Here is a 27,908-nt window from a genome sequence, read left to right on the forward strand (position 1 = left end):
TAACACAGGTGCAGTTGATTGCTAATCACATACCTATACAGTGCTGCTGTTCCTTTGTTTACATTTCTTACCAGGCCTGGACATCAAGGTTCCTCCTACCACATCCTAGCTTACAACAATTTAAGGCCTGGGATGCCAAAGGCCTGACACTAGGCTTCATTCCTACCCAGTTACTTACCCAGGAGTAAGTCCCATTTACTATCATTGTTAAAAGCATATACATAATAGTCTGTTAAAAGTATAGTTGTGTAACATTTCCCCAAATGCAATCACATGTCATGGAAGCATCAAGTCTAATAAAAATAAAATTTTGTGAATGGGAACCCACCTGAAAATGGTTTGTGACCCATCTGATGGGTCCCAACCCCCAGTTTGAGAAACACTGCTGTAGAGCATTGTCAAGAGAAAAAAGAAAAATACAACTAAGCTGACGCTCAGAAATCCTGAAACCTCCCTGGGAGGAGGCTTTGTTGTAGGCAGGTTGCAGATGTTCTGTGCTTAAGGTTCTTTTTAACTTTTGACAGGGATACTTGCCTTTTTTGTTTCATGCAGTAGAGTTTGATATCTTTGCTCCTAGCAGGTTTCAGGATTTCCAGGTGTCAGCTTAGTTGTATTTTTCTTCATTCCCTTGATAATGCTTTACAGAGTTTAGGGTGAAACATTAGGTTACTTTCTAGACTTGATGAACATGCCCTTGAAACCTAGAAAATTAGGTGACCTGGCCAAAGAAACCTTAGTTCCTACACTAAAGGAATTGCTGGACTAATGAGGTCTCAGGTCTCATCAAGTCTCTCCCTTTCTGCATTTAAACCACAGATGTTATTCTGCTGTTCTCCTCCTTCCGCACCTCTGAGCCTCATACAAAAAGAATATCAAAAAATGGTGAACAAGTTTCAAAACACAGAAGTCAGTTCCCAGGCATGAGAAGTTCAACAATGCCACAGATAGTGCTGTGAATATGTTCCTGGAAAGCAGAGTACTGTGTGAAACAGCACTATAAGGAGTAATTATAACACTGTTCTAATGTAGACATGTTCACAGAACTGTACTCACCAGTTCATTAGGTTGAAGCTGGCTGTGCCATTACCACTGCTGCCATTATTCCTCCTACATGGCAATGTTGGAAGATGATGGGAAGAGCTACTCCCAGGAGGATGAACCAGATTATGGGACCAGATTTGTGAAAGATCCATTTGTGGGAGAAGCTGTGGATTTTATATATCTGGACTTTCAGAAGGCTTTTGATATGGTCCCTCACCAAAGGCTATTGAGGAAACTCCACAGTCAGGGAATTAGAGGACAAGTCCTCTCATGGATTGAGAACTGGTTGAAGACCAGAAAACAGTGAGTGGGTGTCAATGGGCAATTTTCACAATGGAGAGAGGTGAAAAATGGTGTGCCCCAAGCATCTGTCCTGGGACTGGTGCTTTTCAACCTCTTCATAAATGACCTGGGGACAGGGATGAGCGGTGAGGTGGCTAAGTTTGCAGATGACACCAAACTTTTCCGAGTGGTGAAGACCAGACGTGATTGTGAGGAGCTCCAGAAGGATCTCTCCAGACTGGGAAAAAGGGCAGAAAAATGGCAGATGCGTTTCAGTGTAAGTAAATGTAAAGTCATGCACATTGAGGCCAAGAATCAAAACTTTACATATAGGCTAATGGGTTCTGAGCTGTCTGTGACAGATCAGGAGAGATCTGGGGTGGTAGTGGACAGCTCGATGAAAGTGTCGACCTAATGTAACACTTATGTGTGACACCACAGCAGTGGTGAGGAAGACTAATTCCATGCTTGAGATCATTAGAAAAGGTATTGAGAATTAGATGGCTAGTATTTATAATATACAAATCAATGGTAAAGCCATACCTGGAATATTGTGTCCAGTTCAGGTCACCACATCTTGACAAGGATATAGTGTAAATGAAAAAGTGCAGAAGAGAGCAACCAACATGATTACTTGGCTGGGGCACCTTCCTTACGAAGAAAGGCTACAATGTTTGCAGCTCTTCAGCATAGAAAAGAGGCGCCTGAGAGGGGACATGATTGAGACATACAAAATTATGCATTTTAATTTTAAGGTAATTATTATTTCCTTACGAAGAAAGGCTACAATGTTTGGGGCTCTTCAGTATAAAAAAGAGGTGCCTGAGAGGGGACATGATTGAGACATGCAAAATTATGCAGGGGATGGATAAACTGGATAGAGAAACACTCTTTTCCCTCTTACATAACACCAGAACCAGGGGACATCCACTAAAATTGTGTGTTGGGAAAGTTAGGACAGACAAAAGAAAATATTTCTTTACCCAGTGTGTAATTAGCCTGTGGAATTCCTTGCCACGGGATGTGGTGATGGTATCTGGCCTAGATGCCTTTAAGAGAGGATTGGACAAATTTCTGGAGGAAAAGTCCATCATGGGTTACAATCATGATAGGTATGTGCAAGCTCCTGATTTTAGAAGTAGGCTACCTCCGAATGCCAGATGCAGAGGATGGCACCAGGTTGCGTCTTGCTGTCTTCTGTGCTCCCTAAAGCATTTGGTGGGCCACTGTGAGATACAGATAGATGCACTATATGGGCGTTTGGCCTGATCCAACCTGGGGCTCTTCTTATGTTCTTATTGTGACTCATCCCTGGGTAGATTGTAGGGTAGATTGCTTTGCCCAGTGTTTCCTTTCCAGAAGCATTTCCTAGTTGCGAGTTATTTGCTCTTATTGACAAAACACTAGCCACCATACATGGCTTCTGTTCTGCACCAAACTATTGGTTTTATGTAGTTTAACCTTTCCCCCCTCCACTTTTTTTAATACTGTAAAAATTGCATCCAGGACAAACAGTGCTATAATGTAAGCACATTGTATAGGAAGAAGAATGAACTCACATACAAATAGTGTGATAATTTCAGTGTGTGTGTTGTGGCCCTTAGAACACACAAATGGCTGAAGCATGTTTTTAATAGTTTCTAGCTGAAATACAATAAATGCTGATACACAACAGTAGCTCGAAGTTTGTCTATTGTCTTGGTTCAAATTAAATGCTTCAATATTGTGTCTGGGTTGGTACGCTACATGTCACGTTTCAGGCTGATGCACTTTAAAATGACTTATCAACTCACGATTTTATTTATTTTTTTAAGAATGTGTTTTAATGAAAAATCTGACAGATTCTCAATTATGGTGTGTGATATCAAGTACTGCTATAAGGTCATCATGATTCTCCTTAACAAGGTAATCAAAAGGCTAAATGTTTTCATTCCGTTTAAAAATTGCCAGCAAAACTATTTTGTTGATGTTTAATGTGGTGATGATTAAAAATTGAATATGTGTGGTGTCAAAATGATTTGAAAATATTCTGATTATACAATTCCAGAAGAGGTTGCCTAGGCCTAGTTTGTGGTGAAGGTCATCCTTCTGAACTGTTTATGTAGAAAAGACTGAATGAGCTGGAGTAAACTTTCAGCACGTTGGACGTGAGAGGGTGGTTCCAATTCTGCTTGGGAAACTTTAGAGAAAAGCTTCCATATTTCTTGCATTAAGCAAAAATTCCTGTTTGCATTGTATGACCAGTCTGGTTAATTCTGTTTGAGAAAGGAATTATGTGTCCCCTCAATTTACAGAATCTTGAAGAAGCTTAGATGTCATAAGCATTACTACATTCTGGTGTTTTGTGAATTTGCTGCAGGCTTTTTCCCTAAATCCAGTCCTCTGGTTTAACCACAAGGTGTACATGAAACTTGAGAGAAAATCAGAAATCCTCTTTGGTACATTTCAAGTAGCTTCTAACAGAAGGAAACTTTGTTGGTAGAAGAAGCTGCCTTATACTGAATACTTGTTTAGTATCTAATTGGTATTCCATTTGTTCATTTAGCATTTCAGTTTCTCAGGGAAAGATTGTTCCCAGTCCTGTTACCTGAGATTTGTTTAACTGGAGATGCCTAGGAATGAATCAGGGATACCAATTACATGCTGTACCACTGAGCTATGGCCTGTTCCCATCAGATAATATAAATGATAACATAAGAATTTCAGCATTGAAATGCACGCAGATGCAATATTGGAAAGAAGCAATAAACTTTTAAAGAAAATTATTGCTGGGGTGGAGACCCAATCAACGCTCATGGTAAAGCTGGCAGTTGCATATTGCCAACTATCTAGCCCAGTGATTCTCAAACTTTTAGCACTAGGACCCACTTTTTAGAATGAGAATCTCTCAGGATCCACCGGAAGTGATGTCATGACTGGAAGTGTCATTGTCAAACAGGAAAATTTTTAGCTATCCTAGGCTGAAATCTCATCCACACTAACCCAGGAGTAAGTCCCATTTACTGTCATTGTTAAAAGAATATACATAGTAGCTTGTTAAAAGTACAGGTCTGTAACATTTCCCCAAATGCAGTCACATACCATGGTAGCATCAAGTTTAATACATTAAAAATAAAATATAGAAATATCAGACCACAAAAGATCCATCTGAAATGTTGTGCAGTTCTTGAAAGATAGAACCTTTCTTCAATTGTAAAAATCCCTACAGGGATTTAGAACAGCCTGGCTACGTAAACCGCCTTGAATTAAAGTCCGAGGAGAAATCTGACGACCAAGAAAGGCATTATATAAATACCATTATTATTATTATTATTATTATTATTATTATTAAATGAATGGGGACCCACCAGAAATTGGCTCACGACCCACCTAGTTGGTCCCAACCCACAGTTTGATAAACCCTGATCTAGCCTTATGGAACTTATTCTCCTTCATTGACACTCCATTGACAGAACAGACCAATGGGAACAATCACAATGTGTATGTTTGAAAGAGAGAGAAAGCACATGCACTCAGACATGTGCCATGAAATGGCTTACTTTGAGTACCACAAAATAGGCCAGTTGTGTTTGAAACTTCAGTGTAAACCATTAAGCTGCGTTTTTACATGCTGCATTAACGAGAAGAACTTACAAATTAGACATTGTAAATTACCTGGGTGACTTGAAAAGTTTTTTAAAATTGTGACAATTTTTTCTTTTAAATTCTCATATACTTGTTAACTGGTATGTTGCTTTCTGTCTTAACATCAGATTGTGTTTTGTTTTTAACAAAAAATATTCACAGCAATTACCCTGCTCTAGGGAGTCCTTTAGGAAAAACAGCAGAGCAAGACAGCTTATGGTTTTGAGAGCAACACTGTGATAGCGCAGCTTCCCTGTATCAAGATCAAAGCCGCCTGTTTTAGACCTTTGCATTTTGCTAGCTCGTTTAGCAGCCACAAATAGAGAACTGAAAGGAATACTCTGAATATTAAAAGCCTTTAGAGAATGGGAGGAAAGTGCGCTAGGTTATAAAGCAAAGCAGCATGTATCTCCCCGTTTTCCATTGGCTGTTTATCCAACATCAATACAACACTTTAGGAGCCAAATTACTAAACAAGCTGCCAATTAGACTTGCAGTCAGCTGGATAGATTAGTGGCTAAGAGAGGCAGATACAAGATTTTCATCTCTTGAGCCAATTACTCAAGTGAATTACCATCCGCAGTGCTCCTTGGGAATTTAAGGTAGAAAGACTGACTGTGCTGTGATAGGCATAAGTGAGATCCAGGATAGGGGGTCAGGGTTATCAGGCCACATAGTGCAAAAATTGTCCAAGCAAAAAGAGATCCTTCTAGGAAAGGACTTAAAGGATTTAAGGCTGCCAGGAGGGCTGGAGAAGCAAAAAATAGTTGTGGGGTGGCCTGCTGTAGCAAATGTGTTAAATTCACACATATTAATGTTGTTAAAGAAAAGTGAGAAATTCAGTTTAGGTTTTGAGTTTTTCTGTTTTTAAGTAAAAGATATTTGGCATAAAATAATGCTGTCTTACAAAGGTACAATAGGACTCTTCCATATCTACATGCACACTTTAATAAAAATAGTGACTAAGGCTGCAATCCTATCCCCTTATGTCAGTGCTTTTTAGCACTGACATACGGGCAACGCAGCTCTGAGGTAAGGGAACAAACATTCCCTTACTTTGAGGAGGCCTCCGTGAGTGACACCCAACTGCAGGACACAGCACGTGTCGCATTGGTACTACTATGCCAGTGCAGGAAAGCACTGACATAAGGGGTTAGGATTGCGCCCTAAGAAATATTTGACAGTTGTTGATTCAGAATTATTTAATTGAATTCCTTCAGTGTTTTCTGAAATTTTCATATAATATTACTTATAAATTGAAGACTATGGAGTTTTGTACATATTCTGCCTTTTGTCCACATCCCATCCTTCTGTTTGTCCACAAGTTTTACCTGAAACTTGGAGAAAAGTCAGCAGTCCTCACTGGTGTGCCTCAAGTGTAAATTAACCAGTTTTTCTACTTGACTAGCAAGGTATTTCCTGGATTATTTTAGAATTCTTTCCTATCTTGGGTTTAGAGGTGGTGATGAAAATCTAAAAATCTAGGGTGTAGTGTCTAGTTGCACAAATAGATGTATTCATTTGTAGCCTTTTGATTGGCTAAAGAGTGTCTCAGATTAACCAGGCAATGCATTTTGAAGCATTAATTACATAAGTGCATACAATTAATTACATAAGTGCATACAAATATTGCAGTTGGGATGCACCGTATTAGAAAGAGTAATGTCTCCTCTCTCACACTGAGGGGAATGCTTTTCTGATATCACACCTACCCTGACACATGCATCATTCAAAAGCAGAACCTTCTGAAAATTCAAAATCATTCTTTTATTCCTATGTAAATGTTTTCAGATGTATTTAATTAATGGGATGTATAAAACTCATACTGGTAATTGACTCTCAGCCCAATCCTAACCAACTTTCCAGCACCAATGCAACTCCAATGCAGCCCCGACATAAGGGAACAAACATTCCCTTACCTTGAGGAAGCCTCCATGACTCGCCCACTTCCTCAGGATGCAGCGCACACCCTGTTGACATGGCTGCATTGGCACTGGAAAGTGGGATATGACCCAAAATACCATATATATCCGTGTATAAGTTGAAAAAAAAAATGCCTGAAATTTGACCTTGAAAACCAGGGTCGACTTATACACAGGTCAATTCTGTGGCTGAGGCAGCAGCTTATGGCAAGCTTAGCAGCTATCTTGTGAAGTGCTGGGTGGGACTGGGCTGAGAAGCAGGACACAGGGAGATAGAGAAAAAAAGGAGTAATTTTACTTACTAATAATTACAGTATTCAGAGGCAGCCATTTTAGTTTCTTCTCCAGACAGAAAGAGAAGTGAAGGCGCTTCTGTGATTTGTAGTCTGTGTGAGGGTTGCTACTATGGAAGTGCTACACTGTATTCTTCACAAAGTCTACAACTCCGATAAGCCCATCATCTCCCTTCCTGTTTGTCCTTGTTGCTTGTCTCTGCTGTGAATTGAATTGCACTCTCCCAGTTATGTGTGCAATTGTTATATGTAGAGCAGCTGGCTTAACACAGCAGGCACCTTAAAGAAGGATGTGATTAATGGTTTTACTGGTATGTTGTTTACAGTGCACTTACTCTGATAATGATTGCAAAAAGGTTGTGAAGACCAGAATTTAAAAAAGTTAATGAATAAAAATGTACCTTATGATCTTTTACTATATATATAATAAATGAGAGGCTATACAGTTCTTAGGTAACAGTTACTGGTGGGTTACACAGGTCAACACACATTTTGCTTCCTTAAACGTTACACCAATTCCTGGGTATATTTGGGGTGCCAAATGGCATCCGTTTTGCCCTATCACATCTAGTTTTGGAGATATAGTATATATTATATCTCCAAAACTAGACATGATAGGGCAAAATGCCAAAAAAGCCATTTTTGGAATCAGCACCCCAAATTCATATCAAACCATGATCAAGTTTGTGAAAAACTTTTCTGACCCTCAATTTTGTAGGCCTGTGTTATTTTTCAGGATCTGGCCTCGGGTAAAATCAGACAAAACTAAAGTCAGATGCCCTTGTAAGTTTAACCCCCAACTTATCCGAGGATCATGGAAAATTCCATGATTTTTGACTTATCTGTGACATTGACTTACAGGCAGGTGTCTGCGATATATTTAATCAGATAACAGCTCATAGAATAGATCACAGAAGTCAAACATGTAAAAAGTTTGCTGCATCTAAGCAACTAATGAAGACATCTGAGAATACTTCTAAAAGACCCCATAGCTCAGAATGTGTGTCATCCAAAAAATGTTTGTTGTTTGTTGTTTCAAGGCATTTTAAGCCTATAGCATTTTTGATCAACATGACTGTTAATTTTGGTAGTGTAGCTTTTATTCTATGGCCAGAGAATCCTGATCACATATCCAAACCTTAAGTTCTCATGCTTTCCCTTTCCTAGCAAGTAAATATACTTACAATGATAGTGTTAATCTCCTATTAAGGGGAAAGCAATACTTATGACAGGTAAAATAAATTGCAGATACATTTTCTTATGGGCATGAAAATGAAGGAATATAGTCCAGCTGTGCATGGCCAGTTATCACACAATCAAAAATGTAAGTTTAGATTGCTACCAGTTCTGTATTGAGCTGGAATGCAATTTTAGGGTTTTAAAACATTATATAACACTTGAGTAGTTTTTGCTTTATTTTTTAAAAGAATGCATTTCGAGTTAAAAGGTGTAGACACTTTCAGAGTTTGAGTGTGTATGTGTCTCTTACTGAAATTCTCAAATCATAGTATAAAGCGGTTTCTTAAATATTAAGCAAATGTAAAACCTGAACTTCAGCAAGCTGTTGTATCCCAAAATGATTAAACAGATGTGAAGCCTGCAGCAGCATTAGACCTCTGATCTGATTTTTAGCTTACAGATGGAATTAAATTAATTCATGGCAATCCCTGTAAAATCAAGGGTATGGCACTGAATGCTAGTGCTCTGTTTAACCAGAATGTACCTGTTTCAACAGCTGTTGAGAAAAATTACATTCCTTAATTTTCATAGAAATCTACCTTTAATGACATCATAAATATTATTTTGAAATAAAATTTTAATTGAAGGATTTGTTTTCTCTCTCTTTTTGTTTTTTTAAGGAATGCCTTGATTTACAATACGCAAACTTTATTGCCTTTCGCTTTTATGGGATTTGTATTAAGTCTCCAAAATATTTGCATATGTAAGGATTATCCCAAGAAATTGTGATAGTATGCATTGGTAAAATTGCAAGACTATATATTTCGGCTTGCTGCAATCGGCTGGTGAAGTCACAGGAATTTTTCCACTTTACTTTGCCAGTGGATTCTACTCATCCATGAAGTGTGTTGTAATGAGCACTCCAGTGAGCTGGCCACTTACTTGTCTAATCAAGTACTGTTTGTTTGGTTGTGATCAAATTTTGCAGGCTGTAAAAGGCCAAAGAACCCATGTGCCACTGAAATGCCAGCAGATTATGTGCAAACATTATTAACTCTTTCTGATTGTCACAAAGTTCTTCCTCTGGAACAGCTAGAAGTTCTCTCTGCCCTTCACAGGCAGTTCGCATACCTGCATTTCTTCTAAAGGGCAACAGTTTTTGTTTATCACAACAGTCCTTTCTGAGACCAATGTGCTAGAATGCTCTGCTCTAAGACACCCTGGTGGAAAGCAAAAACCTTACTTTAAGTAAAGATTTATTGCTATGATGTTCCAAGGTGAAGAAGTTGTTTTAGACAATTTTGCAATTAGTAAAATATTTCTGTTCCTCACCTTGCAGCTAATGAGCACTGAGAACTCTTGCATTTGATTTTTTTTTTTCCTCATCAGTCTTAGGGGGCAGAAAAGAACCTCATGAAATAAATTATGCTAATTGCTGCATCAAATAGAATTCATTGTGCAGAATAAACCAAATTAAATTTCTACCATTTGCAAAATCATTTTAGGAAGAAAATATTTCTTTACCCAGCGTGTAATTGATCTGTGGAACTCCTTGCCACAGGATGTAGTGTGGCATCTGGTGTAGATGCCTTTAAAAGGGGATTGAACAGATTTATGGATAAAAAGTCCATCACAGGTTGCAACCAATGAGAAGTAGGCTATCTCTGAATGCCAGATGTAAGGGGGTGGCAACAGGATATCTTGTTGTGTGCTCCCTGAGACACCTAGTGAGCCATTGTGAGATGCAGGAAACTTGACTAGATAGGTCTTTGACCTGATCCAGCAGGGCTCTTCTTATGTTCTTATTAAGTCATTATCAGGATGAGCACACACTCCATCAGTGCACAGGCACCTTACGATTGTGCCTTAAGAAAAGTAGGGTAGAACTGCAATTGGGATAGCAGTTTCCATCCCATTTCAGTAGAGTGAGCAGTGACTTTGGTCTAGTGCAGGACTTCTCAAACTAGGGTGTCGTGACACCTCAGCCTGAGGGCCCTGGCCCTCTGCCCCCTTAAGGGGCTGGGGCAGGGGAGAGGCAGCGATGCGATCCCCAGGATCCCGTCACCAGTCCCTGCAACAGGATCCTGGGGGTGCAGGGAGCCCTCCGCAACCCTCTGCAGGGTTCCTCAGCCTTCAAAAAGCCTTCCGGTTTTGCAGAGGTGGGGCTCAGTCGCTCCACTTTCACTTTCTAGAGACCAAGGAGCCCTGTGGACACTTGCTTAGGGCTACCCACACCCCCGGGAGGCTGCAGCAGGGATTGGTAAGTAAATGCCAGTCCCTGCACGCCTCTTAGCAGTGTGATCCTGGGGATCGCATCGCTGCCTTCTCCCTACTCCCACTGCCTTCCCTGCTCCTTTGCAAGGACTTACTGCAGTCCTCAAACTCCTTGAGAGTTTGAGAACCACAGGTCTAGTGTAAACGTGTTTTGAACTACAGATACAGCCAGTGTTGGGAAACCCAACGGGGCTTCTTGAGTTGCCAAGTCATCATCCCCTGCAACTCAACTCAACAAAGAGTCATAACGGGGGAACTTTCTGATTCACCAAGTCACCCTTTAGTGACTCTAATGTACTTGAGTCGCCCCACCCCTTTAAAAAGCCAGCTGTAGAAGAAAACAGGGCTGCTGCCGGGGAGTGTGTGTGTGCTGGAGTTCTCTTTATTCACTCCCCTGCTGTCCCACCTATCTGTAAACAGGGTAGAAGGGGTGGGAGGGACTGTGAGTGACAGCCAGGACAGAAGTGGAAAGAGGGTGGAGGGTCACCTGCAGCATCTGGGAGGCCTACCAGGACAACCTGATCCTTGGCAGCCCTACTCAGAAGTAGTCCCACTTTAGCCAGTCATTCGGTGAGGGTTGCTCCCCCAAGTAACATCACAGCCAAGAAGATATAAGGTTGGAAAGCAGAATCAGGCAAAAGAGTTCCTCCTGCCTCGCTCAGCTTTTGCAGCCAATTGTAAGGCAAGAAACCCCTTAGGTTCCTCCTCCTGCTCTCCCTCAGCCAATAAAAATATCTGAATGCCCATAGTTTGTCCAATGATCATCCATTCCTTCCTATCAAAGATGGGAAAAGAGACCTCCCACCTCCTGCTCACATTAACCCTTCCCTGCATCCCGGCTGGAACTAATCAGAGTGCTTGCCCCAGTGCTGCTCACTGATCAGAGTGCTTGCCCCACAAGGTTTTCCACACTGAGGAAACAGTAAACAAGCACCCCAGGCACAGGCAGACTCGAGTCAGCATGCATGAAGACATCAGGGGGTTCCTGACTCAAGTCTTTTTCAGTCTTCCATGCATGTGACTCACAAGTGACAGAGTCACCCAAAATCACGCATTTTCATGACCTGAGTTCAAGTCACCTAACTCAGGTTCCCAACACTGAATACAGCTCAGCCAAGGTAAATTTTTATGTATTCTCATGCATGTTTTAAAAATAGTTGTGAGGAGAAAGAGTTTCTATAAAAAATTTTATTGTTTCTATAAAATGTTTATGAATGTGATGCATTATCTTTTTTATCTTGAAAGTCACCATCATGATTAAAAATATTTACTATTTTCTTCCTCTAGCCTTTTGCACCATGGTAGCTAGAAGCATGTATAATTCTAACATATACGGTTTGTCTTTACAAACGTCCTGTAAGGAAGGTTATGTTGGAAGGATGGCTGCTGGTCAAGGCACCCGGATTGCTTCATGGCTGGGCCTATGTTTGAATCGAAATGGTGCCAATCAGCATCGAAATCCTGCATTTGATAACTGGCAGGAACATAAAGGCAACGGAGCTTCTTCTTGTATATTTATAGGTGATGGGCAGAATAAAATTCACAGGTTTCAAACTCTGATAATTATATCCTATTGTGAGGAGAAAAATTCATGATATTCTATAATAAAGTACTTTAAGCAACAACTAAAAACAAAACTCTTCCAAAGTACCTGTCAATCAGAGAAAATTGCATACATTGTATTGAGGGTATGGTATCAAAAATAGGAACATCACTTTGTACAATGAAGTTGTACATTGTAGAGTACAAGTTGTTCTGTTCTGTCTGTAATCCCCTATATGAGATAGTTTCTGTTAACACAATAATTAGCTTCTCTAGGCTCTTATTTTAACTTTGCTAGTTTATTGTATATATTGTCATTACTAATCTTTAATTATTACTGTTAGTCTTGAAGACTCATTGTTTTTGCTATTGTAGACCAATATGGTTGTCATTACAGAGATTATTACTATTTAGTATTGTTTTGAATGTTTATATATCACTTTTCAACCAGAAACAAAGAAAAACGCATACAGAAAGGGATGAAAAGATTATTGTGTTTGTATCCCAGAAGGGGTCATACCGTGTTTCCCTGAAAATAAGACACTGTCTTATATTTTTTTGGTTCAAAAAAACACACTAGGTTTTATTTTCAGGGTAGGTCTTATTTTTTTCAGAAGTCAGTTCCTTTATAGTTAATGGGACTTACTCCCTGGAAGGTGTGGAGAGGGTGTCCCCTCAGCGCCCAGGAGGATGCCTGCCTGCCTGCCTACTCAGAAGTCAGTCCCTTTATAGTTAATGGGACTTACTCCCTGGAAAGTGTGGAGAGGGTGTCCCCTCAGCACCCAGGAGGATGCCTGCCTGCCTGCCTTCCTGTCTACTCAGAAGTCAGTCCCTTTATAGTTAATGGGACTTACTCCCTGGAAAGTGTGGAGAGCCTCAGAGCCAGGTAGGCAGCATTGCCTCACTTGCTGCTTCCCACCTCAGCTCCTCCTCAGTGTCCTCTGCCCAAGGTAGCACAGCAGGCGCTTTCTAGGTGGCACGCACGGGACTGTAGCGTTCCTGGTCACGTTGTCCACCCACCCCCGCCCGAGGACCCCGTCCGCCCCCCCATCCCGGCCCTGATCACAACTAGGTCTTATTTTTGGGGAAACAGGGTAATATAGAAAGAAACACAGGGAGTCACCAACTGGGGGGATACTTTGATGAGATTAGTAACGGTCAGTTGCTATCATCCTGCTAAATATAAGAAAGCTGCCACTTTAAGTTAGTATGTATGAGAGTGTGATTTCTATCCCATTTTCAGTTAGTTCAGAGCAGACACTATAACTTTGCTAGAATAAAAGAGAAAAACATACAGATGCTTCTACCACAGTGAGCTTTCCCCATTTCCAAAAGTCCCTTCAATACCTATTTCTTCCTGCAGGTGTTGAGGAGGATTTTGCCCCCTCCCCACACACACACACGCGTGCGTAATTTTATGAGATGAGAATGTAGAAAGCTTATCTCGGTCGGTGATGACTTCTCTATCCGCCTTACTAGAGCTAACTCAGGAGGTCTGCCAAGAAAGACTTTTGATCCAGACTAATTTTTCCTGCATTTTCACCTCATAAAATTTCCAAAGTGCTCTTTAAATTACACCGGGTTCAAATGGCAGTTTGGGAGTATTGTGAAAGGGTAACTGAAAACAACAAAAATCAGAAAGGTATAGCATGCAAACCTGGTGGCATTTTTGCTTTGGAAGCTTTTGCACAACAACCAGCAACTACTCTGGATGTGTGAGATTTCCCTACAGAGCATTTTGTCAGTTTTCTGAGGACAGCTTCTGAGGAGATATCTCAGGAAAAGGGTATCACTGCCTATGTCATCAATGTCAACATTCTTTCTGGGGAAGAGGAGGCTTATGGGATCTGTCCCACGTGGTGTTGTTTCATTTTGACATGCTTAATGCCTGGTGGATGGGAGATGCCTCTCATTTCTTATTTTCTACTGAGAAGATCTAGATCAGTAGTTCCCAGACTCCTTCAGGGAAGTTGGGAACCTAGTAAGTCTTTGAGGGGGGGCAGCAATAGCACTGTAGCAATCACGACACTTATGCAACCTAGGGGCTTCTTTATATAGGTGGGGGTTAGCACTGACCTTCAGCAGGGTGCAGGGGACTCACAGCCCCCTCTGCGGGCCTCCCTGCAACAGGAATCAAATGTGTACACCGGTGGGCTGGGCGGAAATGGGTTAAAGGTGATACTAAAGATAGGATTCTGCAACTTGTGGCATCTGTGTCCAATCATCTTGGTGTAAGCTAAGAAGCAGGTACACAGCATGGGCTAGGCTTTTCCCACAGCTACTGTGAACAAAAATAATCAACTGAATCACCCATAAATGTCAGATTCAACTGGATTGCCGTATGGAATGTTGGGTTTGTTACAGTGGGAATTCAATATGTTCTTTCTTGCCTTATTTATTTGTTTGTTTGTTTATGACGTTTGTGTGTTCAAGGTATGGTTTGAGAGATTTGACCAATATTTCCATGTAAGTTAATGTATTCGGGTTCCTCTCTCTCTCTCTGTTTTTTTTATTGTTCTTGAACTCATTAAGTCAGGTTAGAATGTTTTAATTAATGTTCTACCCATGTGCCATATGTCATATGAAGACTTTATATCATTTTTTCCCTTTGAAATAAGGGAAATTAGCCTATAACATTCTCAAATCAGTATGCAACCCTGAGTTCAGCGTGTACAAAGACATCCTGTTCTAGCAATCTATTAGATAAATAAGGAGAATAAGAAGGTTTAAGGCTTTAAAGATTATCCTGCTCTTCTGCATAAGGCTGTGCTGATTAATGCTGTGTTGTTGTTGTTTTAATCTCAGGGTTCGTAGGGGAAAATGCTCAACCAATCTCAGAGAGCAACATTGGCAACAGGATGCTCCAAAACATGGGTTGGACACCTGGCACAGGTCTTGGACCAGACGGCAAAGGCATCGCCGAACCAATCCGAGCAATCCAGAGGCCAAAGGGACTTGGACTTGGATTCAGCTGACCAACAGGCACTCCAGCAGCTGTTCAGCCATCAAGACTATCAGTCTTAACATGGAAATAACTGAAAAGACTGTCTTCAGCTGTCGTCAAAATATCCAGTGATTCTTACTGTAACTTTTGAAGGCAGAGGCTTCAATCTTTTCTATTACAACTGCAAGCGCCAGCCATTAGGCAGTCTCAGTGTCTGAATCCTAACTCTGTAATGGTGCTAACATTTTAATTGTACTTTTTTAATTTTCTGAGGTCTTAGCTGTTTATATTGTCAAAAATTCCTGCAACTATCCTTTCCCCAGTTAATGCCTTGCCAACACTGCAGTTGCACTCAAAGTAACTTTTTCCAGCTCTTTTGTATAAAAGGCCATTTTTGTTGGTTTTAATTATCACGGAGAATTAACCCATGAAAAGCTGCGTTATTACTGTTTTTAATGGTTAGGCTTCAGTTCAGCCAGTGCTCTGCTGTACATCACCCATCCATTCCAAGGGGGCTTGTTTGGGAACCCTTCATAAATCCCATTTGCAGTAAATGCCAAATGTATTGCTGCTTAAAACATGGGAAGTACAGTTAAAAAGATAGCTCTCATCTTCTTAGAAGACACCAGCCCAGTCTCAGTGGCTTCCAGAGTTGTTGCCATTCTTTTCCATTCAACCTACTCCACCTTCATCAACCTACACCACCTTGGCTCCATTTCAGGCCAAAGTTTCATTTGGTATTTCCTGTGATATGCAATATTGCAAATGAACAAATCTACCTGTCTCTTGCTTCTCAGCATGCAACTTTGCATGAGAAATACATGGCAAATGGCAGATTTTTTTTCCAACAGTTGCTGCATGTAACTCCATCATTTTCTCTTGCATAAATACTATAGTTTCATTTGGTGTTTGAATTTTAGATGATATTCTTTTAAAAGCAAAGACTGTAAACAAATTATATTGCCATCTTTTTCCTAAGCACTGTGAACATGGATTGACCCATGGTTAGCTCAGTTAATTTAAAATGGGAGAGTAGTACCAGAGCCTGTGAATTTGAGTCCCAATTTGAGGAATATTTCTTAATTTACAATTGGCAGCTGCTTTGGGGCACTTACCATCTTCCCAAGCATGTGTTCTTGAAAGAAAACAAGTTGAAACAATAAATCAGACAGTGTTCTGATAATAACAAATAACCTCCAACTTAATATTTCTGCTTACCTTGTGCTGACAGCTAAAATGTACAAAAGTGGTTATATTATACCAAAGGATGAAGGACTGATTTCAGTGAGTCCATCTATCTCATGGGCTGAATTTGCTTCTGTGTGTAGTTCACAGTGAAGCTGCAGCCTATGAAATGTTACATTCACAATGTGCAGGAGGGCAAAGAGAAGAGGAGATATGAAAAAAGGTTCACATTTCAAGTAGAACACAGCTTTTCTAAGAGAGGACTGATAGAACAGCAGATGCCAGCATACATAACCAAAAGAAGAGGAAGAGTGAAGACATGAAAAGCATCTTCTGGTCCCAAAGCTGTAACCAGCACCAGGGTGCTGCAGGTAAGCAGCATGGGAAAATAGTAGTATTCCCTAAATTATATGCCTCTGTGGATAGGGTTCTTTAACAGGAGGCATGTCTAACCACTACCCAAGGTCAGGATGCTGTTAAGGAGTTGACAGGGCAATTGCTAGTTATTTGCTGGTACTGCTATGGGGTTGTGAGCAGGGTTATATGTTTGCAGTGGAGATCACAGGCCAACAGATAGGAAGCATGGGATGAGGGACATTTGCAAGGAGATCCATGCCTACCTGGCAGTCTGTATGTGCGAGATTGTTAATCTTTGTGAGGTAGCCAAGAAGTCACACCAGTATGCTTGGGTTGTTGCCTGTGTGTGAATGCATTTGCGGCTGTATGTTTTACCAGGTCCAGAAAATCCTGATGATAGACCTAGGAAAGCAATTGATAGAGGGGCAGGCAGTCTTTCATGATGGCACTATTGATGCCCTAATTTCAGCCAGCCCTTCAAGTTCTGCTGGTACTATAGTTAAAAAATGGTGTTGTAGTAGGTTTTCCAAAGTGGTTTTTTCTTTAAACCTCGAGACAAATCATGAAGGAGAGAAAGCATTCTTGCTTTGTTAAGGAATGCATCCCCCCCCCCCCAGTTTTCCTGACCCTTTTTAAAAACTAAGGAGATGTAAGGGATGCAAGAGCAAATATGATCTCCATGCAATTTGCATTATGGATACCAAATGGTTGGAGAGCTTAATAAGAGCACTACACTATGCCACACTTGGGTACTACTGTAAATTTTCTGGCAAAACGATTCCTGAGAGAAGAAAAAAATAACAGTTATTTAAACAGTGATGAAAGATGCATACTATAAGTGAACAGGCTGACAACAGAACACCACATAATGTTCAGATGGAGTTGTTAACTTTCCAAACAATAGCAACATCCCTAAGTGTGCATTAATCATGTATATCTCATATAAACACACTTGCTCATTGAGCTTGCTATCTTTTTTTAAAAAACATGATTTTTGTAAAAAAAAAAAAAAATTGGATTGGAAGCCTGCTAGGGGCAAATTCTAGTGAGTTTCCTGTAATCTACACTGAGCACACTTTAGAAAATTGGGTATTAATATAGGGCATGCCCAAAGGACCACACAGGGCTTTGGACCTCCACTCCCATCTCATGTAGCTGCCTGTGCCAACTGCCAGCCTGCTCCTGAGACAGAGAGCATCTTCAGGAACAGCCAACAATTGTAAATGAGGAGCTACAGCTGATACCTAGAAGCCTCTATAGACCCGCCTGTCTCATATATCTCACGATTTTGCAGTTCTGGGTGACTGCCCATCTGAACAACTTGGCTAAAACAGGCAGGAGAAGTACCATTGGAAAACCAAGAGGAAGGCTGTGTTTAGGGAGCTGCAATATTTTTCTGGGGAAAGGCCCTTCTCATAGCCCTTTCCTTCTTGGAGCTGCATAGGGAGGTAGCACAGCTCTCTTCTGTTGTGGCAGCAGCAGTCATTTCCCCAAACACCACCCTGCTCAGACCCAACCAACACACATCACACAAAAACTGTCATGCTTTACAGAAAGCAAAAGGTCAAGAATGAAAGTGGACATGCAGAAGTAGAACATGAGAGGCAATGCAGGGGTTGAAAAATATGACGGGTTGCACTCAGATGGCTGCAGGGATGGGCTACAGCTGAATAAGACTGAAGTAAAGGAAACAGCTGATCAGTCAGATTACACCTAAACTGAATTATGTCTTATTTACTATAGTGATCCTGCTATCAAAATTGTCCCTACATCATGATACAATGCCCTGCTTTTGCCACCCCATCTTTTTTCCCAGTTTCTTGCAGTTCCTCTTGCAATGTAATGTTATGTAAGTAGAACTAGTGACTACAGTTTGCTGTGAACTTGAAAGGAGGCATTTTAGAGAGCTAGTAATAAAATCCAAATATTTTGAACTGATGTATATTTTAGATTTTAGACTAATTTATTTCAAGACAAGGCCTACCTTAATTCAAAGCTGCTATGCCCTGTGTTAAAATATTAGTGCAGGGCTTTTGATGGTTAAGATCTGCTAGTGGATAGATGAGTTAAGCAGATATTTTTCTCAGTGGTGGAGTAATAAATCTAGAACCTCCTGAGTCTTGGTATGCACAGGATGGATGATGGAAAATCAACTGGTTATATTTAACACACTTGATGAATCTTTTATCCAAGTAATGCCAGAGTATTGTACATACATGGGAAGTTTAAATAATAGTACAATACAGTACAGTATACAGTATGTGTACAGTACAGTATACAGAATACAGTGTGTGAATTCAGTATATAATCAACATGAGAGTTTTTTTTGTACCTTGCAATGTATCTCCCATTTTTTTGTGAGTTAATGAGAAACAGCATTTTCAAGTATTGTCCGATGTAGGGAATCCTTATTCATATGTGTATGCTTCCTACCATTTGTCTTTCCATTTTATTTTTAATTCAAGATAGTTTTTTTCCATTGAAATAAAATTGGCAGAAAGGAACTAGACATCCATGTTGAAAGTATTGTTTCAAGCGTGCAGCCAACAATTAAAGAAAAGATTTGGTGATTCGGGGCTCTGGTGTCCTTTCATTTCAAACAGTATCCTTGTTTAGATGTGTGCCTAGATTGTGATCTGACTACTGTTGGAAGAATTGTGTACATTAGTAATTTTTAACAAGCATACCATTACCACATATGGACATTTCATGAAAGTTGGCTGGAGCCAATATAAGAAGAGGCCTGAAATGTTCTCATTCATTTTTTTTTCTTTTTAACTGATTTTGCTGTGTTGCAAGATAAATGTAAGCTTATCAATTCTGTGTCTGTTCAGATCTAGAAATTCTGTGGGCAAGGTATAAAAGAATATAACTGCATCCCGGAAATGGTTATGTACATAAAAAAAAAGAATATCAAACCAATAGCCCAGTCCTATCCATCACCAGGAGGTCTGGTCTAGAGGGTAGAGCCTCCGTCTGCCTGAAGATAACATCCACAAGGTCGCCAGTTCGAGGCCACCGGCACCGTGCGACCTTGGAGCAGCTGACAAGCTGAAGCCGAGCAATTCCATCTGCTCTGAGCGTGGGAGGATGGAGGCCAGAATGTGAAGCCAGATCGGAATGAAACACCTTGAATGTAGTCATTCTTGAAAGAAAGAACCTTCTTTGAAATTGTAAAAATCCCTATTTAATAGGGATTTAATAAAGCCTGCCTATGTAAACCGCCTTGAATAAAGTCTTGAATAAAGACCAAGAAAGGCGGTATATAAATACCTGTTGTTGTTGTTGTTGTTGTTTGTTATTATTATTATTACCACATTGTAGCATGCAGCCACGCCAAAACGGCACACACTGAATGGGGGTGGGGAGCAACCTGAAGGCAAATGGGGAAAGTATTTAAAAATTCTACAGGCTGCCTATGAGTCACCTCAGACACACACCATCCAACTTGATGGTGTATGTCCTCTTCTCCCAATGTGCTCCACTACTCCCCTTCCCCACCCACAAATCTCCCCCTGTGACAGCTCACCTGCACCCAAGCAGGCCGCTGGCCATAACAGTAGCAGCTCAAAAATGACACACTGCTTCATCAGCAGCTGATTTATGGCAGCAGGACAGTGTCCCACTGCCATAAATTCTATGATTGGTTTCAGCCGGAAGGTAACAAAATCCCAGACAGTTGGGGACTTTAAAAGTAAGCCAGCACCTTCAACTGAGCCTGAAAATGAATAATCAGTAATATGCTCCAAAAGACCCATCCCTGCTGACTCTCTAACCCTGGTGTTTTGCAGCAAATAAAGTTGCTGGCCACTTTTTAAAGGCAGACCCATGTAGAGCATTATCTAATGTTTTTCCTAAGTGTTCAAAGAACTCCACATATATTATCTCGATAATCCATATGATAATCATGCGTCAAATCCAAATGAATCATAACCAGCCTAATGAATCAGATCCATGTTTATAGCAGGGTGAAATTAACAAAACAGTACAGAACTGTGGAAACACGGACATGGGGTGTGCTGATGAAAGTGTGTAACATCTGGTGGATTCTTGTTTTTAAATATCCCTCAAAGTTGCCACCAAATGGTGATGAGGCCCAGGTGCAAGAAAAACCAGATATTATCACTTCTTGGCTATAGTCAACTTTATTTTACAACTGATGGATTTTACCGGACCTGGCGGCTCAAAACAGATCCTCAAGATGAAACCAGAGTGAAAATACATTATATAGAAAAGGCTTTAGGGTTACAAACAGAAAGTTAATATTCCTTTGGGTATCTTGGTAAGGACTAGAATGGCCCAGTGGTGCCTGACTTCTGCCACTGCAGTGCCACATCGTTCTTCCATGTGACCATGTGACCTTATGCGAACACACCATACTGTTCCTGCATATGGTTATATGTTCCTGCATATATATTTGAAACACAAATTGTCTTAGGGATAAGAATGGTTCCCTTTTTTCAAAAAAGTGAATGATTAGGTATTAAATACTAATTGATTTAACAGATTTGCTGTAATATATATTCAACTGACGAGTGGACCATGAAGGCTCCTTCTGGTGGTCTCTTCCTAAACACACACTCATTACACACCTGACATTTTAAGTAGATCCTGATTTCTCTCCAGTGAGTCAGTCCCATTAACTGTCAGTGTGATGATCTACTATTGCCACTTTTGGTTTTATCTGTACATTAGACTTGTCTCTTGTCTTTGAATTGTCAGACAGCATATATCATCTCGCTGATTCAGACATTGGTTGCATTTGCAGTGGAATAGTAAGACCTGATTTCTCATCAACTCTTTCAGAAAAATGTTTGTGCTCTCTTGCAGTTGCATTTTAATTTGTGCATTCCAGTTTACAGCTACAGTTTATTTCCTCCACCACCGCCACTTTTAACCCTTACCCAAATGAACAGTCACATAATACTAAACTGTTTATAATGTGTCACCCTAATGTTATGTAGTAACTTACTAAGAGGCTATAATCATGAACTACATCCTGCATTGTAAATAAAATCACCTAGAACAACGTCATGCTTGCAGCATCATTCACTAAGCAGAAATATGTAATATTTGGGCTGATTCTTATTAGTGCTGTGACAGGCTCAAACTGAAAAGGCAGCACAAAACTGATGGTGCATCAGCAAACAACAGCCCTCCTCCAGAATAGTACCATATTCATTTGTCCAATTAGTAGAAGAGACTTCCTTCTGTTGTTCTATATACCAACAGTCTCCAAACCGCAGACTGCTACTCAACAGAAAGCCCGTCCCCAGTGTGAATGGAGCTTACCCTTCAGCAGGGGAGCCTGATACTTTTGTTGCCAATTTCCCCCAAAGTTTGTGCCTCCCAGCCACTTCCACATTCTGCCTCCCAGCAGTGTCTGCTTTTTGATTCCCAAGCAGACACGGCTGGGTAGCATGAACTTTGGGGGAGATTGGCAATGAAGATATCAGGCACCCCTGCAGAATGGTAAGCTCTACTCACATGGGAGAAGGATTTTCACGGGCGCCAGATCTGGCACAAAGGCCTAGTGCTGCTCTATACAGTTATCTGCCCTGGGTCTTAGCAATGGGGAGGAGAGCTAAAAGTCTAAATAAATTACAGCGCAATCCTAACTTGCGATGGAACAGGGAGGCTGGCAGGCCTGCCCCATATCCAGCATGAGTTTGGGGCTGAAAGCTGTTCAGCCCAGGGCAAGGGAAATCGCTTCCCCATGCCCCAGGGAGAGCCGCTGCAGCCGCAATGGGGCTACTTGGATCTGTGCCACTTCAAGAGGTGGCACAGATCCGAGCAGCCCGGAGCTGAGCCGGGCTCCCCAGGAACAGAGTCGGAATCTGGCACAGGTTACAAATCCTGGCCCCAACCCCTGCTCTCCTACCACCTGCACATCACCAGCCCTCCCCCCCATGCCTCTTCCAAACACACCCAGACCCCCAAGTTGGCCGACATCAGCCACGAGATCAGAATGCGGACTTACCACATTCTGCTGCCACACAGGCTGCATTGGGCCTCCGTGGGCCGTCAGACCTCTGTCCACCGGCCTGGCTGACTTCGGAGGAGGCGCAAATGTGCTTTACAGCACGTTTCCAACCCTCCTAGGCTGGCACAATGGACTTGCACCAGCTCAGTGCAATCTCAGGATTGCGTTCTTAAACGTATTTCTTTTGCAGTCTTGAGAGTCTTGTGGCAAATGCATCATAAAGGCATCACGAAGGGATGTGCGGGGTGCAGACCGCACTGGGTGACACCTTGGGGGGGGGGTGATATGACTAATGGCCAAAATTGTGAAAATCTTGATATTTTCAAATGACACAATTGTGTTATATATCATTCAATGGGTAATTTAATGAAAAAGCAATGAAACAAATTCCGTTGATAGATCTGTATTATATCCAAAGTTATAGCCAACTAACCAGCTAAGGAAAGCACAGCTGACGTATGGTATATAGCAAAAGGTGAATTTCCTTCAAAATTGATCAATGAGACTGATTATTCCAAGAGCCAGTGAGGTATTATTATGACATAGCAGGGGGCCGATAAGGTGTTAATGAGTCAGCTCTAATTTCCATGTGTCAGAGCTAATACTGCACTATAACTCTTATTCAATTGTTTGTCATCAGGTTGGCCACTGGTTTTTTGTTGCTTATTTGTTGAATGGCTGTTGTACTGTTATATTTTAAAATAAGTAAATAAAGTTAATGGGGGTTACACCAACCAGTGAGGCCACTGCATTTAGGCTGTGCGTCTGATATTGTAATTTATTCTGTATGGTCTGGTATGGGAGGAGGTACATCATAAGGGTGATGCAATGAGCTCTCGCACCAGGTGACACAAACCCTAGTGTTGCCTCTGCTCTAAAGAGTACCCAATGTATTGTACATAAGCTTTTGTAGACCACAGTGTACTTAAAGCCATTTCTGCCCAATGTTGCATATACGCAACAGGGATCCAAAGTGTACACTTGTGGACTGGGAAAAAATGGGTTAATCAGATGCATGGATCTGATGAAGTAGACTGCAGCCAACAAAAGGTTATGCAACCAAAACTGTGTTCATCTTTAAAGTGCCACAAGATTCTTGGTTAGTTCTGCTGTTACAAACTAGTGCGGTGGCCCCTCTGGAAGATGCTTCTTTTTTTGGCTGCAGCAAGGAGACTTAGGACCCAATCCTATCCAGTTTTCCAGCACCAGTGCATCCACGATGCAGCTCCAAGACAACAGAACAAACATTCCCTTTCCTTGAGGAGGCCTCCATGACTGCCTCTCCACAACAGGAAGCAGTGCATGACCCATTGGCACAGCTGCACCAGCACTGGAAAATTGGATAGGATTGGGCCCTTAATCACAAAGACACAGGCAGTGAATCTGGTTACCCGAAACTGGATTTCAATAGTTAGCAAATATTTCTAGTTGGATCTGCTTAGTAAAACAGGATTGTTTGACAGGAAAAATTTATGCCTGGGCATTATATTTACCAGGTACTATGTTCAGTGTTTCTCAAACCGTGGATTGGGACCCACTGGGTGGGTCAGGAGCCAATTTCTGGTGGGTCCCCATTCATTTCAATATTTTATTTTTAATATATTTGACTTGATACTACCATAGGATGTGACTGCATTTGGGGAAATGTTACAGATCTGTACTTTTAACAGGTTACTATGTACGTATATGCTTGTAACAATGATAGCACATGGGACTTACTCCTGGTAAGTGTGGATAGGGTTGCAGCATAGGATTATTAAAACTGCTTGATGATGTCGCTTCTGGTTATGACGTTGCTTCTGGTGGGTCCTGACAGATTCTCATTCTAAAAAGTGGGTCCCAGTGCTAAAAGTTTGAGAACCACTGTTCTACTCTGTTATACTGTCAAAAATTGGAACCACATTTTCTCATAATCGAGAGCCCAATCTTATCCTTGGCTGGCCCAGAGCATGTTTATACTTACCTAGACTACTGATCTACTCTGGTCCACAACTAGGATCCATGCCAGCTCCTTCCTAACAGGAGTGTCAAGGCCTCTTAGATATTATTTTCTTCTGGGATTATTTTCCGGGAGAGACTGGGAGGAAGCCTTGAATTTTGCATGTCTCCTCTCTTAGTTCCTCTGGTTTTCCCCACCTCTTTCACTGTGGGGAAAAGTGAACAACTGAATGGGAGATTCAGTTGTAGTCCAATTCCAACTTCTCCCCAGGATCTGAGCAATGGAAATCTTGAGGCTTAAGAGCCCAATCCCATCCTTCTCCCCCCCCCCATACCATTAATGCAGCCTTGCCAAAAAAGGTACATACTGTATCCAGCAGGGGTGGTGGATAGGGAGGCTTTGGAAAGGGGGATTGTTGTCCAGCATCAGGGAATAACTCAAATTCAAATGACCACAGAATCTTCCATCATCAGTGTTCCCTGTGGTGAGGGGGATGAAAAAAGGGAGTCGGCAAGCCAAAGCCCAGTTCCATTTTCTCCCTGTGGACAAATCTGCAGGGATGGAAACACTACCCAAACAGATTCTATAGTGACTAACTGATCCTTTTTTTAAATTTTGCCCTGTTTATTTTTTTCACAACTCTTTAAAATGGTTATTATCTCATGTAATATAGACAACAATTATTTCAGATTAAGATGGAGGTTGTTGATGAAAGATGTATTTCACAGAAAATGCCATCTGGCCATGAGAATCTCAAAGCTTTGCATACAGAAGTATCTTTCAAAAATTACAGAATGATTTTAAAGCCAAGTGCTGCTTGTGTAACGTGAATGTTGAGCGGAGGCATGAGAAAAGCAGAGGTCAATCACCTCACACACTGTCAACCAGCACTGGATGCACTTTGCGCCTATATCCTTTAATGGCATCAGAGCTGGGCTTTTACATGTGCAGAATGTTCCAGAATATTGAAGCATTCAAAATGAGAAAACAACTGATGAGAATTTTAAAAGGGGGAGGAGGGAGACCCACTGTATGCCTCTCCCACACCATTGTATTTTGCCATTATGTCGGTTAACAACTACACTAGAAACAAGCAGCAGATTTTTTCCACTCTGTGAGTAATTGTCTGCACAGCAGTGACAGATGTGCAATATAGCAGCTTCTTCAGGAAAAAAAATTAACAGTTTGTCCAGCATGTCAGCTCGCTCTTTTTAGTGCTTCGGAGGTCCTGGCCCCATTATGGATGATTTAGAAATTGAGGCAAGCTAAGACCAGCTGCCTGAGTTGAAAGCCTTAGTTAGTAGGCCTCATCTGCATTCCAGTATTCACTTACATCTAGAAATTGGTAGGGCCCCTCTGGCCACAAGATGAGTGCGGGCTGACAATGCCTTGATTTGTCGAGAGAGAGAATAAATGGGTTTTTCAGAAGATGAGGAAATATCACCATTACTGGCCAATTTACAGCATTTTATCTGTTCTTCAAACATGTCACTTTTGTTATTGTTGCATGGTAATTACATAGTGAAACGGAAAGAAAACAAATTCTGGTTACATATTCAGATGGATTGCAAAATCATATAATCCTGATAAATGCCCATTTATGATACACACGGATGAAAGGTTCATTTTAATTTTGAATAGCTAGCACAGCCGTAAATACGATATAGGATTAGATCCCGTTGAATCCGATTACCCAAAGCAAATAGTATTTTTTTTCCTGACTCTTTTTCATAACTAGCAAATTTGCAACAGGGAAGGTCTTTAAAACACATGTTTGCATATTCCAGTCCCCAAAAATAAAAAAGCAATTTTTTCCAGAAAAAAATGCTCTCTTCGAATTATTTAGTTAATCTCACCAAAAGTGCATATTGGGGGACGCAGCCTCACATTTGAAGTCAAAGGTTTGTGGTGCACACGAAGGTAGTCAGGATGCAGACAGAGCTGCTGTTATTAGAACTCCAATAACAGAGGTGATGATGATTTTAAAAAATTCAGGTTCCATCATACCAGATTTAATGCTCAGTCTTTTAAACAGAAAAGTCAAGTCAGATGCTAAAACTCTGGAAAAAATATATGACAAACACGAAAGAAAACTCCAGATAGTGTCAAAGGTTGTTTTTAAGAGAGGGGTCACAAAAAACCCTAAGAGCTCATCATGCAACATATGCAGCTGTCTTTTCTGCTGCTGACAAATAAAGTGCACAATCCACCAAAACAGCAATTCTCAAACTGTGGGTCTCGGACCTACCAGTGGGTTGGTGGTGGCTCACAAAACTGACAAGGCAGATTAGGTTATGTGCATCAAGGGTTAAACAAGCTGCTACTTGCAGGAGAGCACTGTTGCCCAATCACCATTATAGCCACATCCCTTGGCATTTACAAATCAGGCAGCAAACTCTAGGGCAGGGGTAGGCAACCAATGGATATACGTGAGCTACTTATGCCAAAAAGAGTTTAGGACTCACTGGATGTGTTCTGTGTGTGTGTGTGTGTGTGAGAGAGAGAGAGAGAGAGAGAGAGTACACACTAAATGGTAGTACAGGTCATGCCTCGTTATCCACAGGGGTTCCGTTCTGGAACCTCAGTGTATTAAAAAAAATCAATGGATACCAAATCAACTGAGCAATAGCTTTAAAGACTCCGCACTCACAATTAAAAAGACTTACATCCAGGTTTCTTACTCCTCTATTGTCTCCCCAAAATGCATTAGTATTGACGCTATACCGCATTCAGCCACTAGATGGGGTGAACAATGGAATCTAATGGAATGAAATTATTCCATTATTCTAGTGGCTGAATGCGGTATAGCGTCTATATCGATGCATTCTGGGGCAACAATGGAGGAGCAGAAACCCATAAGTGGGTCTTTAAAGTTATCTTTAATCCCAAGAAGCTTGCAACCAGGGCAGTTTAACAACATGAAGTTAGGAAATTGGATTTCGGTGCTTTTTTTCCCCTTGTTACAAGGCATTTAAAGATGGACTCCAGTATCAGTGGTGAGTCAAATCAGTGGATAAAGGAGGTATGACCTGTATACGCTAAACCTCAACTCACCTTTCTGGAAGTTGAGTTTTTGGAGCCAGGGTGCGCTAAAGACTGGGAAAGAACAAAAAACATGTTTGTTATTTGTGTAAGCAAATGAAATATTTTATATCTCATTTCTCTGAGATAAGTGAGGGTGATACAGAGGTGAACCTGTCATCTTTACTTGAAGTTATCAATAATAGTGAAGTCACTCACCACATATTGAGCGTGGCTAGCAGTTTTCAAAAGTAGCAGTAGGTTAAAAATTATTTGTAGAAAAAACATATTCCAAGGATTTATACCTCAGCGCCAGGTTACA

The 27,908-nt window shown here is 41.1% G+C and overlaps 1 protein-coding gene across 1 annotated transcript in view; it reads left to right on the forward strand.

Moving 5' to 3' along the window:
• The window catches only part of GPATCH2 (G-patch domain containing 2), a 146,429-nt gene extending 128,786 nt beyond the window's left edge, over positions 1–17,643 (forward strand). Inside the window, exon 10 of the mRNA XM_066618931.1 lies at positions 14,963–17,643. Coding sequence (XP_066475028.1) covers positions 14,963–15,132 — 170 coding nt within the window. The 3' untranslated portion in view covers positions 15,133–17,643. The remainder of the gene's footprint in view (positions 1–14,962) is intronic.
• Positions 17,644–27,908: the final 10,265 nt, after the last annotated feature.

The sequence above is a fragment of the Tiliqua scincoides genome, chromosome 1, assembly GCF_035046505.1.
Source record: "Tiliqua scincoides isolate rTilSci1 chromosome 1, rTilSci1.hap2, whole genome shotgun sequence".
NCBI classification, from domain to species: domain Eukaryota; kingdom Metazoa; phylum Chordata; class Lepidosauria; order Squamata; family Scincidae; genus Tiliqua; species Tiliqua scincoides.